The sequence below is a fragment of the Sciurus vulgaris genome (genome assembly GCF_902686455.1).
Source record: "Sciurus vulgaris genome assembly, chromosome: 19".
Taxonomy (NCBI): domain Eukaryota; kingdom Metazoa; phylum Chordata; class Mammalia; order Rodentia; family Sciuridae; genus Sciurus; species Sciurus vulgaris.
The window spans coordinates 13,859,354-13,872,068 of NC_136480.1; the positions used below are offsets into that span (position 1 = coordinate 13,859,354).

Here is a 12,715-nt window from a genome sequence, read left to right on the forward strand (position 1 = left end):
ATCATGTGCTCTGGATGGAGCCCGGGGCTCTACCACTGAGCTACATCTGCAGCTTTTTATTTTTACTTATTTTGTACCAGGGATTGAACCCAGGGGCACTTAACCACTGAGCCACATCCCCAGCCCTTTTTCATATTTTGAGACAGGGTCTCACTAGGATGCTGAGGCTGCCCTCAAACTTGCAGTCCTCCTGCCTCAGCCTCCTGAGTCGCTGGGATCACAGGCATGTGCCTGAGTCCACTTCACCATCTTTTAGGTGGGGACTTCCCAAGGTTCTGGGGAGGGAGCTGAGGAACACTAAAACGCTCTCAGGTCAGCAAGCCTGGGCAAGTCAGTACTGACGGCTTCATGGTTTCCTCCATGAATGGCTTCTTTGGGGCACTGATGTGCTCTTTTGCTTTAAGAATCAAGGCAGGGAACTCATTTGGCTAAGGAGTCGTTTTTCTAAAGATTCTCTTTGAAGCTGGTTGTTTTATATACAGCAATCTCCAAAATGCTGATGTGAGCTGAACATCATACGAGGCGGCATTCGCGATGACACAGGCTATTCTTTTGAGACAGGCTCTCTTCCCTTCTTGAGGAAGGCAAACTTGGGGCTGGGGTTGTAGCTCAGTGGTAAGAGCGCTTGCCTGGCATGTGTGAGGCACTGGGTTCAATCCTCAGCACCACATAAAAATAAATGAATAAAATAAAGGTTTATCAACATCCAAAAAATAAAAAAGACAAACTTCATGCCAGGCACGGTGGCACACACCTGTAATCCCAGCAGCTCAGGAGGCTGAGGTAGGAGGATCGCAAATTCAAAGCCAGCCTCACCAGTTAGTGAGACCCTATCTCAAAAAAAAAAAAAAAAAAAAAAGCAGAGGACTGGGCACGCGGCTCAGTGGTTAAGCACTCCTGGGGTCGATCTCAAGAACCAAAGGAAAAAAAGGCAAACTCCAGTCTCATCATGAGAAAAACTTCAGTGCAATCATTGCAGGAGACTTGACGTTAAAGGTAGCTGGCAAGACTGCCAAGGTCACGAGAAACAAAGAACAAGAACTGTCACTGTTATGGTCTGGATGTAAGGTGTCGCCCCAAAGTGCACGTGAGACAATGCGAGAGGGTTCAGAGGAGACGTGATGGGTTATGAGGGCCTCACCCACACGGTGAAGGAGCCCTCGTGGGACTGAGCGCTAACTGAGGCGGGTGGGGTGTGGCGGGAGGAGGTGGGCACTGGGGCCTGGCTTTGGGGTTGAATGTTCGTATCTGCAAGTGGAGCCTCTCTCTGCCTCCTGATCACCATGCCGGCTGCTTCCCTCCTCCACCTTCTCCCGCCACGCTGCCCAGCCTCGCCTCTTCTACGGACTCTGCAACCGTGAGCCCGAGTAAACCCACGAGTGTGCCGGCCGGTCCTCTAGTCACAGCGGCGAGAAAGCTGACTAAACCCGTCACAGCCCAGAGGAGATCTGGGGGCAGGACAGTCGTGGGCATCGGGGCAGCCGGGTGGGGGCCTGGGCAGGAAAGGAGGCTGGTGGAAAATCCGCCGACAGCTGAGAGCCACGTCAGCTCCTGAGTTTGGACCGATGTCCCCAGAGACGCTGACCCGGGAGACTGGGCGAAGGGAACACAGAGCTCCCTGCGCCATCTCCGCGACTTTCCTATGAACCTAAAAATATTCCTAAGTAAAAAGTTTATTTAAAGACGGAAGCCAAGAGTGACGTTCCTCGCTGCTTTATGGGAAAACCGCCCACATCAAAACGACCGTTTCCGGTCTTCAGAGTTTCAAAACATCAGAAGTGAAAACGGTGCTCTAGTCCCTGCCTCTCACCCCGAGCGACGCCAGCATCCGAGGAGGATCAAAGAAGCAGTTGTTTAAATTCTACCAAGAAATACATGAGCTGGGCAAGAGCCAGCAGCCTTTCAAGAATTTCCTGACAGTTTAATACAGAAAATGAGAGGTCTGGAAGAAATGGACAAATGACACAGAAATAAAAAACCAGGACAGGGCTCGGGGTACGCGCATCTCGGCTGGAAACGGGCTGTGGGTGCTCTCCCACCCTACCGAGCACACACGGAGGAGTTCAGGCGTGGCTTGATTCAGGAGGAGCGACCCTCCCGCAGTCCCCGGCTGAGCCTCTGGGCTTATTTCCCTGCCATTTCACAAACACCATCTGTCCTCGTCTTTCCTTCTCCCTGACCAGACGACAGACGGATCTCTCTCACCTCTCTCGCGAGCGAGGAGCTACTCAGGTCAGAGGCTTGTTTGAATCTTAACCAACTAACTTCTGGGTCAGGGATTCACCCTTACGCTTCCTTTGGTCTCAACAAGCACATCCTCTGTGACCTCCGATCCTGTCTGGGGAGAGCAGAAGGTATCTGGGGAGTCCCTCTCTCTTCTCTGGCAGCTCACGTCAGCATCTAGACTTTCGAATCCTCATCTCTTGCTGTGAAACGCTGCAACGTAAGGAAGAAGACACCAGCCTCTACCAAGTGGGAGCAAAAGAAATCAGGCGCAGGCCACTGAAATCAGGCAACGGATCCCAATAAACACGATCTACCCTTGCCGAACAGGATGCCACAGCGCTAAGAACCACATCAGTCTTTGTCCTCTGGTCCCTCCCTGCAGGGCTGAAGTGGCCCCTCCAAGGTGACAACCCTTTCAAGTGGAGGCAGGCTCACCCCTTTGCACACAGCACTAAGAGGGTGGGAAAGGGTAAACAACAGGCTGTGTTCTTAAGCAGCTCTCATGGAAGGAGGAGGACAGTGGTCACTAGGGACCGGCAATGGCAAAGGGGAGAAGTGGATGCTGGGTATCAACATAGAGTCAGATGGGAAGAAGAAGTTCTAGAATGTGCTCTATGAAACAGTGGGTGACCACGGCCTACGACAGTCACCTGTGTATCTCAAGTAAACCACAAGAGAAGAGAGGAATCCGAAGTTCCCACCACAAAGAAAGCCTAATTACGGCCATGTGATCAGTACATGCTGTATCCCAGAAGTGTGTGAAATCAGCTTGTGCAAATGAAAAGTGGTTTTGCAATGGAATATTACTCAGTCATAAAGAAGAATAAAATTATGGCATTTGCAGGTAAATGGATGGAATTGGAGACTATTATGCTAACTGAAATAAGCCAATGCCAAAAATCCAAAGACCCTGATAAGTGGATGATGATACATAATGGGGTGTGGGAGGTGAGAGAAGAATGGAAGAACTTTAGATTACATAAAGGGAAATGAGAGGGAGGAGGGGGTGGGGTATGAAAGATGAAGGAATGAGACAGACATCATCACCCTATGTACTTGTATGATTATACAAATGGTGTGACTCTACATTATGCACAACCATAGAAATGAAAGTGGTACCCCATTTGTATACAATGAACCAAAATGCGGTCTGTAAAAATAAAATGTAAAAAAAAAAAAAAGGAAAAAGAAAAGTGGTTTTGTTTTGGGGTTTTTTCTTTTTTTGGTACTGGGGATTTAACCCAGGGGTGCACACTGAGCCACATCCCCAGCCCCCCTTTTTTTTTAACTTTAGAGACAGGGTCTCGCTGAGTTGCTCAGGGCCTCATTGCCGAGGCTGGCTGTGAACTGGTGAGTCTGCTGCCTCAGCCTCCCAGCTGCTGGATATTTTAAGGGACCGGGTGGAGCTCAGTGGTAGATGCTTGTCTAGCACCTGTGAGGCCCTGGGGTCCCTCCCCAGTACTGCAGGGGGTCGTGGGGAGCATCTGCTAATGTCAAGAGAAGTGATTTTCCTCGCTTCTTCCTTAACTTCCTTTCAAAGCTGCCCGTGGGAGGCGTCAGGACAGCGCAGCGGGGACAGAGGCTTATCAGCGAGGGGCAGGCGGGAGGGTGCCTCAGGTCTGGGGAGGGTCCTGCAGAGGGACCCCTGGCCTCTAATAACTGGTGTGCAGGAGGCTGCCCCGCGCTTGCCCTGGAACCTTCCAGACCTGTCTTACTTTTGGACTCATGGCTCTGACTGTGGGAAGAGCTGGCCGGGCAGCTGAAGGGGAGGCCGAGGGATCCGGGAGGCCTCCTTGTGAGCGGCTCTGCGGCACCCGCAGCGCGCGACCGCAGGAGGCCCGGGGGCGAGGCCGCATCCCACTCGGCGCCACGTCTCACCTACGTCCGAGAGCACCCGGATGCAGCTCTCCACCGAGGCCTTCTGGCTGGGCATCAGCCAGTTGCAGTGGTAGACCCGGAACACGCCCTGCAGCAGCTGCACGAAGACCGGCTGGCGGGTCTGCAAGAGAGGCGGAGGGCGGGCGGGTGACTGGGACGGCCAGGACCCCGGACCCAGCCAGAGCGGGAGGCGCCCAGCCGCTGGGCTGGATGTCCAGCGTCTCCCAAAAGCCAGGGCATCAGACGCCTTGTCCCCAGGATGGCGCTGCTGGGAGGTGGGAGGGCCCAGTGGGAGGCCCTTAGGTCACTGGGGACACTCCCTTGAAGGGGACCAGGGACCCAGCCTTCTCCCCACTGGCTTGTGATGCGATGAGAGGTTCTGCTGCACCACACCCTCCTGCCATGACCTGCCGCTTCCACGGGGCCCAAAGCCAGGGCCAACCACTCACACAGGCACCTGTTAGGACAATGAGCCAAATCACCCTTTTCTCTTTAGAATTATCTCAGGCATTTCATTACAGTGACAGAAAGCTGACCGCCGGCGCCTATCTAAGAAGGAAAATTGAGAAGCATTTGAAGGCAGTGATAAATGCGATGCCATCTGATGAAGTGCAACCACAGAAACTGACAGTGGGATCCAAGTCCCAGAACTTGCCCAGTTACCTGCTAGCTGTGTGACCTGAGGTCAATGCCTTCACTTCTCTGAGCTTTAGCTTCATTGTGAACATAAAGTAAGTGGACTGGGCAAGTTAACTCCAAAGTCGACTTAGACTCATTATCTCTGGGTAGAACATACATTTTTAACTGGCAAACACAAACTGAGAAGTGGATCTGAGCCTGAGTGAGGAGTCTCTATTTCCGGCAACATCTTCAACGTATAAAGAGGAGAAGGGTCTGACGGGTCGTCTTCATGACTATTCGTTTACTAGGGAGGAACAGCTGGAAGCTAACTGCATGGGAGGATTTGTCCCACCAGGAAGGTATGAATCTGTGCTCATTCTAAAGCACAAGACCCCAGACATCCACTTAATCCATGGGACATGGATTATAAATGTTGGTCTCCATCCACAGGAGGCTCTGGGCCTGCAAAGACAAGGTCGCTGTGACTGTTGAGCTGCTTACTCTGCTGTCTCTGGTTGGGGACAGGGAGCTGACTCACAGAGCCCCTCTAGAAAACACTGGAAGCTAATACAACAAAGAAAAAAGTATTGGAGACCCTAAAGAGATTTCTCAGCTAAAAGAAAAACACGGAAAGTTGGGCTGGGGGGGTGGGGGGGGGACAGGAAGCCTGTTGTGCTGGGTGAGCCCAGCAATTTGGGAGGCTGAGGCAGGAGGATCACAAGTTTGAGGCCAGCCTCAGCAACTTTAGGGAGATCCTGTCTCAAATTTTTAAAAAAGGGGGGGTTGGGACGTAGCTCAGTGGAACAGTGGCCCCGCTTTCAATATTCAGTGCCCCCCCCTCAAAAAAACATCTTTTGCAAGAAAATGGAACATGAATAAAATATTCAGAATCTCCCCACATCTCAATCATCCAGGTGTGCAGACAAGAGAAATGGGTCAAGAACCCCTCCAGAGTTTTGTGGCTGCTCCCCAGCACACTCCAAGAGCCCCAGGAGAGCCGCCCTGGGCTGCTTCCTATCCCTAAGGAGGAGGCAGTGGCGCCTCACAAGGGCTGGATGTGGAATGAGAGCCCGGCCGCCTGACTCGGCAAGAAGCAGCCCTTGACCAAGTTCGTTGGAGTGAGCCGATAGTTACTGCACATCTGCGCGGTCCCATTTGACATCTGAGCCTAGGAAGGAGGAATGCACGGCTCTGAGTTCTGCCTCCTAATGGCTCAAATGCATTGGGCAGCCTGGGGGCATCAGCTCACTCAACCATGACCGCTGCTAAGACCTGGGCTACCTTTAACTGAGTATCCCGCAGGGACTCCATGTAATTGAGGGCTTTGTCCACAAGGTGGTGCTATTGGGAGCTGGTGGACCTTAGGCTTGTGGGAGGTTAGATCACTGGGGTCTGTCCTTGGCAGGGACTGGGGGACTCCTGTGGGTTTTTTTTTTTTTTCCCCTGTCTTTTTTGTTTCCTCTGTTTTTGCTCCAGTTCAGCTCATTTTGCTCCTACGCTCCCGCTGTCCTTACCAAAACTGAGCTAATCCAAGTACCAGGCCTTCCAACCTCTGAAACTGTGAGCTAAAAAAACCTTTTCTTATTCCTAAGTTAGTGGTCTCCAGCATTTCGCTGTAGTCACTTGGAGCTGACTGATACGGTTGCCCATCACCTTCTTCTAGAACTTTTCCCATTTCTTAGGTTCTGACTTTCATGAGAACTCCTTGACTTTCCTCTGGCTTCTTTTATAGCCTGTCCTTCATTGTTTGTGTTCTCTCTAGTTCTCTGCGAGCCTAGCACTTCATTTGCTCACCCAACAGATTAGCAACCAGGTGCTGTTCAAAATGCCATGTCTAACAGAAAGAGAGCTATACAGGCAACCAGGACGTTAGGCATAAATGCCTTCCAGAAGCTAGCAGGAACTAGGACAAGCTACCGTGTCCAAATCACCTACTGTGGACCGGGCATCGCACTGTAAGATCTAATTCTTACTATAACCTGCAAGGTTGATGCTATGTCCTTGTTTGGAGATACAAGAAAAGAAGTTTTCAAGTTTAGTGCCCTACCCAAGTTCAGACGGCAGGACAGAGTTCTGAACCCAACACTGACCTCCAATCTTCCACTCTTCCTCCGGGAATTCCACGCTCCCGGCTGCCTCCTGGACCTTCCACTCGCACACTGAACACTACGTCAAACCCAAGCTCACCTTTCTCCCTCGCCAGCGTGGGGCAGGATGAGGGGGGCACTTGCTAGGGAGATAAGACAGTTTTCAACAGAAGAAGTCTGACGGGCAACCCAAAGGGGACTCAGGAAGTGTTTCAGAAATCCACAAGCCGCCTCTTAAAAACTCAGACTTCGTATTCTAACTGCATGTGGACACCCCAAGTCTCGCCAGGGATTCAGAGCATTTATTATGCTGAAGATTTACTTTTCTCTCTATTTTGTGCCGGGGATTGAACCCAGGGCCACCTTATGACTGAGCCTCATCCTTTTTTGAGACAGCTGCTGAGGCTGGCCTCAAATCTGTGATCCTCCTGCCTCAGTCTCCTGAGTGGCTGGGATCCTGCCTGGCTGAGCTCTACCTCTCCTCACAGTCGGGCAAACACTGGTTCACCAGGAGGAGGAGGCGAGCTCACGTGGCAGTCAGTAGGACGAGCCAAACCACAAGTGCGTGTTCCACAGTTTTCCAGTCTTCCTGCGGGATTTACTCCCACATCCTGGTTTTGCAATGCTGTTTCCCAGTTCACAGGAGTGTGGCGTTGCCATGGTAACTGTCACTCTACAAGAGAGGGGACTACAACCTGCTAACCAAGAAGCAGCTCTCCTGACTGGCCCCTCAACGCGAGCGGCTCGTGAGTGCACTGGGCATCTCGTGCGCGCCGGCTCCCCGACAGCTCGGAACCCACGTGCTGATGTTCCAAAGGCGGCTCTACACCTGAGCTACTTTGACTAACTGCCGGAGCCTATTTCTAAAATAAATGAGAAAACCGATCTCCCTCAGTTCTTAGGAGAATGTACTTCACTGAACGCTGTATAATCAACCTGCAGAGTCAGACCACCCAGGCCCCAAGGCAAGGTTATGCCACCTGGCATCTAGACAGAGCCGATCCCCAGCCCTGCGGCTCCCATGACCTCTTCTCGCACACTGTCTGGAGCACAGGGTACCTAGTAAAGGCAACAGTGAGCCGTATGGACCCTGGATTGCTTTTCCCTTGGAAAATAACCGTGATATTTTCAAGGGAAAACTACAGCATGAACATCCAGTAGATCTGGATTCCAGGCTTGAGTGCACTGAGAATCACTGTGGAAGGGTGCAGGGTCGTGCACTGCACAAATGCAAGAGGCGTCATCTGGAGAGAATTCCCTGAAAATGGGGCCCGTGGAGCCCGGCAACTAGCAGCTCTGCTGTCTGGGCTCATCGGCTTCCCACTCCAGCCACACAGGGCTCCTGATGAACTCTAGGTATATGCCCCAGCTTACAAGGGGAGTTCTGGGTGTTTCTGCTGTTTTAAACAGAGGCGCTAAGCTAGCACCTGTTTGAGAGGTTCTTCCCTAAGACTGGAGGTGGGGAGGGAAAGACTGAAAGGGGAAAAGGGATTTAAGGAAATAAATCAATACCCAGCCCTGGAATGGAGCTCAGTGGTGCTCTACTAAGCGAGGCCCTGGTCTGACCCCAGTTCAAAACATAACCCAAGGAAACCTACGACCAAGAGAGCCACGGTGGTGAGAAGCATCCTCGCTGCCGTCAGGCCTCCAAATCCCCCGCCCTGCATCTGCAGACTCTAAGGCCAGGGGCTGAAGCTACTCGATGAAACGTGCCCTGTGCCAGTCCCACGTTGCTCTCTCCTCCCGTCCTTTTCCCTGAACAGCACCGCGGACAGCCCTTTCCGCAGCGGTGCGCCTCAGAGCGACGCGGAGGTGATTTCACATCCGCGGGAGGCGCGCGTCTGGGTGCCACCGGCAGAAGTGACGTAGCATCCGTGGGTTTTGGAATAGGGGAGGCGGCCAGTCCTGCTGCCGCAGAGGTGGGCCCCTCTCTACCCCGGGCACCTGTGGACCGCCCCGCGGAAGACGCCTCCTGAAGCTCGGAGGAGGGCGTGCAAGCTCTCACCTGCAGAGTGGTGCTCTGGTCCGAGAAGGGCGAGCTGAAGAAAGTGGTCACGATGCTCATCACGATCTCCGTGACGTACTTCTCCAGGATCGAGTCCGCATGCTTCCGGTCGCTCGTGTTGTTGCAGGCCTGGAAGACGAGCAGGCGCTCAGAGCCGACCCCCTGCACGACCGAGGGTACTTCTCGCCGCCCTCCCTCGATGACGCCAGGCCAGAGGCACCCACCCCTCTGCGAGGGAACGGCAATGCAGGGTGGAAAGGAAGGTGTCCCACAGTCACAGAAGGCGGGGCGGGAAGGGGCTGCCTGGGCCTAGCGGGCCTAAGGCCCCCAAGAGCAGCTGTGGCACAGGATCCACAGGGGTCTGGATTTCCCCCCACCCGGTGGGTGAACTACCCTCCTGAGAAAGGCGTGCAGCTAGGTTAGGGCGCCAGCCCCGCTCCAGATAATGGAGAGGGTCTGGAACAAGCCTGAGGTCCTGTGGGCTCTGGTCCTAACATAGTCTGTCATTCAATTCAAGTTTTACTGAGATTCCCAGTTCAAAAGAGTGGCCCTGGGGCTGGGGCTGGGGCTGAGTGGCAGAGCGCGGGCCTGGTACTAGGTTCCATCCTCAGCACCACATGAAAATAAATAAATAAAATAAAGGCACCGTGTCCATCTACAACGAAAAAAAATATTTAAAGAAACAAAACCGATGGTGGGCTACAATTCAGGAGTATGGCGTTGCCATGGTAACTGTCACTCAAAACCAAGATGTGGAGTAAATTCTGCAGGAAAATTGGAAAACTGTAGAACACGCACTTGTGATTTGGTTATTCTTATTGGCTGCCACATGATCTCGCCTCCTGTTAAACCAGCGTTTGACCGACTAGCCGGGTTTAGGGTGAGCAGACCCCTGAGATGTCCCCCTGTGGGCTACTTAAATTTTGCTTAGAATAAGATTAGCCATTTACGACTCTGACAATTTACCTAAGTGTATTGTAATCTCTATAATAACCACCAAGAAAATTATGCAGATGATATTTTCAAATATACTATAAAAAATACTGGCAGTAAAACCACTGGCTTTCATTAGCAGGCTCTGCTAAATTGCTTGAATCAATTACTGTTTTTCCAAAATAAACATCTATCAACTGTTCAAAAAAAAAAAAAGATTAGCCATTTATAGGACTGGAGAATAGTTTTGATTATTAGAATTAGAAGCCCTATAATTTCAGATATGAAACTGATTGCAATTTTTAAATAACAGATTAAAAAAATCAAGTTTCATTAATAGACAGTCATGCTGTAATCTTAATGCTGGGTGGTTTCAGAATCCCTGTGCAGAATCAAGTAAAGAAGTGGTTTCACAGCATTTCTGAACAATTTAATGGAGGGGTCAGCAGATCAAGGGCCAGTGGCTGTCTTAATAAATAAGGTTTATAGGAACACCAGCCACCCCACGGGTTCAGGCAGCCAGGGCTGCTGAGTCCTCACGACAGAGACAGACAGCCCAGGACGCTGACCAGTCTTCTACAGAAACGTTAAAAGGCCTGGTTTAAAGAAACACAAGCCTACGCCCCAAACCCTGCACTGGGGGGATTATAAGACTGGGAGATATTGAGAATGAATATGAAGCTCAGGGCAAAACCACGTAAGTGTCCCGAGGTCCACCCTGCCTCTGGGCTGGGCAGGCGAGAGAGAAGGTTGTTGGGACTAATGACACGTTAACTAACTCAGGCTGACTCCTTACTCCCTGGCGAGTGAGCAAGATCAAGGGCTCAAAGGCGGTTTCAAGGGTTGGTGACGATGAATCGGACCACCGTCAGGGACTGGTTAACAACAGTTCCGCGAACGTGATCAGCTCGTGCTTGCCATGTCGTCCTGTGGGACTCTCGCCTGCGTGAACCCCCCTGCCTTGCTGACCTTGAAGCTGATTGGTTCCCGCCTAGCCCCCACCCTACATAAAAGCTGTGTGACTTCCTCAATAAACGAGTTCCTGCTGTGACGGGTCTCCCTGATGCGTCTGATTGTCCTCTGCCCAGAGGGCTGGGTGCGGGTGGTCAGTCGGCCCTACCTATCCCGGTCTGGCCTTGTTGGGGAGTGTCCCCTTCCCTTGCCGCTGGTCGAGAAGAGCAAGGGGGCTTAAGACCCCGACAGAAGGTGACTGGCTCTGTGGGACCCTCGACACCAGACTGCAGGGGACAGATGCTCAAGTTCAGGGAGGTGTCCCCAAGCACGGATGGACTGTCAGGGGAAAGAGTCCCTACGAACTTCACCCTAACGGGTGCCAGGTCATCACCCACAGACCCAGCTGGAAGGTCCTCCCGGAGGCTAATAAATCAAATGCGTCCTCAGTTAAAAGGACGGGAAGGAAAGAGACCCGAGCAAAGAGCCACAGACTCGAGGAACGAGAGCCGCAAGGACGTGACCGCTGCCCTCCTGCCTGCACAGAGCTGCCGGCAGACGGACACACACCGCACCTCTGCCTCCTTAGCTCTGCAAGGCTCACCCTGCAGATGTCCACGAGGAAATTCTCGAACAGCTTCCACATATGGTTGCTGGTGTAGATCTCCTTCATCTCCACCTCCGTGTCCACGTAGCAGTGGTTCAGGAAGTTGATGTAGGCGATTTTAACCTGCAGGCAGAAACCAGCTTTGGGGGCTCATCGTGGTGGACGGACAGAGAACTCATCAGCAGACTCAGCTTCCAAGTGAGAAGCCCGGGTCAAGAGCCGTCCATTTTCTCCAGGTTTTCGTTTCCGTGATTTTTTTTAAATATTCCCAATTTATAATTATAAAATTACATAATTAGGAAATTCAAGAGCATCAAGCTCTAGGAAGAGGGGTTGTTCATGACTTCTGAGGGAGACAAGTGTGACTACATCAAAATTAAGAACTTCTGCTGGGGACTGAAATGGAGCAAATTGTGTCATATGCATTTATGAACAAGTCAAAACGAACCCACCTATTATGTATAATTATAATGCACGAACAAAAACATTAAGAACTCGTGTTCACGACAAGGCACCGAAGAGGTGGGCCAGGTTGAGAGGTGATTGCAATGCCTGAGCCAAGGAAGAAAATCTAGGTCAGTGCCTGAGACGGACATCCCAAGAGCAAACAGAAAAAATGTGGTCGAATGTTTTCTTTTTTAAAAATATTTTTATTACTTGTTGATGGACCTTGTGTAAAATTTTACTTATTTATTTACATGCGGTGCTGCGAAATGAACCCAGTGCCTCACACATACTAGGCAAGTGGTCTGCCACTGAGCCACAACCCCAGCTCTAGAATGTTTTCCTAAAGCAGTATTATTTATCTCAGGGCTGGGGTTGTGGCTCAGGGCTAGAGCTCTTGACAAGCACGTGTGAGGTGCTGGGTTTGATCCTCAGCACCGCATTAAAAAAATAAAAGGTATTGTGTCCATCTAAAACTAAATAAACTAAAAAGAAATATTATACATCTGAAGAGAAACAGGAAAAGGGGTTTGAGCTCATTTAGTAAGCATCAAGGACACAGAAATTAAAAGCATTATGATAATGACAACATATGTCATTAAATTTTTTTTTTCTTTTTTTTGGTACTGGTAATTTAACCCTGGGGTGCTTAATCACTGAGTCACATCCCCAGCCATTATTTATATTTTATTTAGAGACAGGGTCTCACTGAGTTGCTTAGGGCCTTGCTAAGTTGCTGAGGCTGGCTCTGAACTTGCGATCCTCCTGCCTCAGCCTCCCAGGTCGCTGGGATTACAGGCGTGCCCCGCCACACCTGACTCTCATACTAGTTTTAATACGCTACATCTCCCTTATGCCTAAAAGAAATGTAAGTTAAAACTGTGGAACTGCAGTTTTCATCCATCAGATACACGAGAACCTAAATGTTTAGAAATGTAACGTTGTGACCAAGTCTGTCAGGAA

At 51.1% G+C, this 12,715-nt stretch overlaps 1 protein-coding gene across 4 annotated transcripts in view; it reads right to left on the reverse strand.

Annotated features, from left to right (window-relative positions):
- ITPR1 (inositol 1,4,5-trisphosphate receptor type 1) overlaps nucleotides 1-12,715 on the reverse strand; it is a 314,683-nt gene that overhangs the window by 123,042 nt on the left and 178,926 nt on the right. For all 4 annotated transcript variants that reach the window (XM_079122175.1, XM_079122176.1, XM_079122174.1 and 1 more), the window contains 3 exons: nucleotides 11,306-11,431; nucleotides 8,818-8,946; nucleotides 4,105-4,225 (listed from right to left, as the gene is read on the reverse strand). In XM_079122175.1, coding sequence (XP_078978301.1) covers nucleotides 4,105-4,225; nucleotides 8,818-8,946; nucleotides 11,306-11,431 — 376 coding nt within the window. The remainder of the gene's footprint in view (nucleotides 1-4,104; nucleotides 4,226-8,817; nucleotides 8,947-11,305; nucleotides 11,432-12,715) is intronic.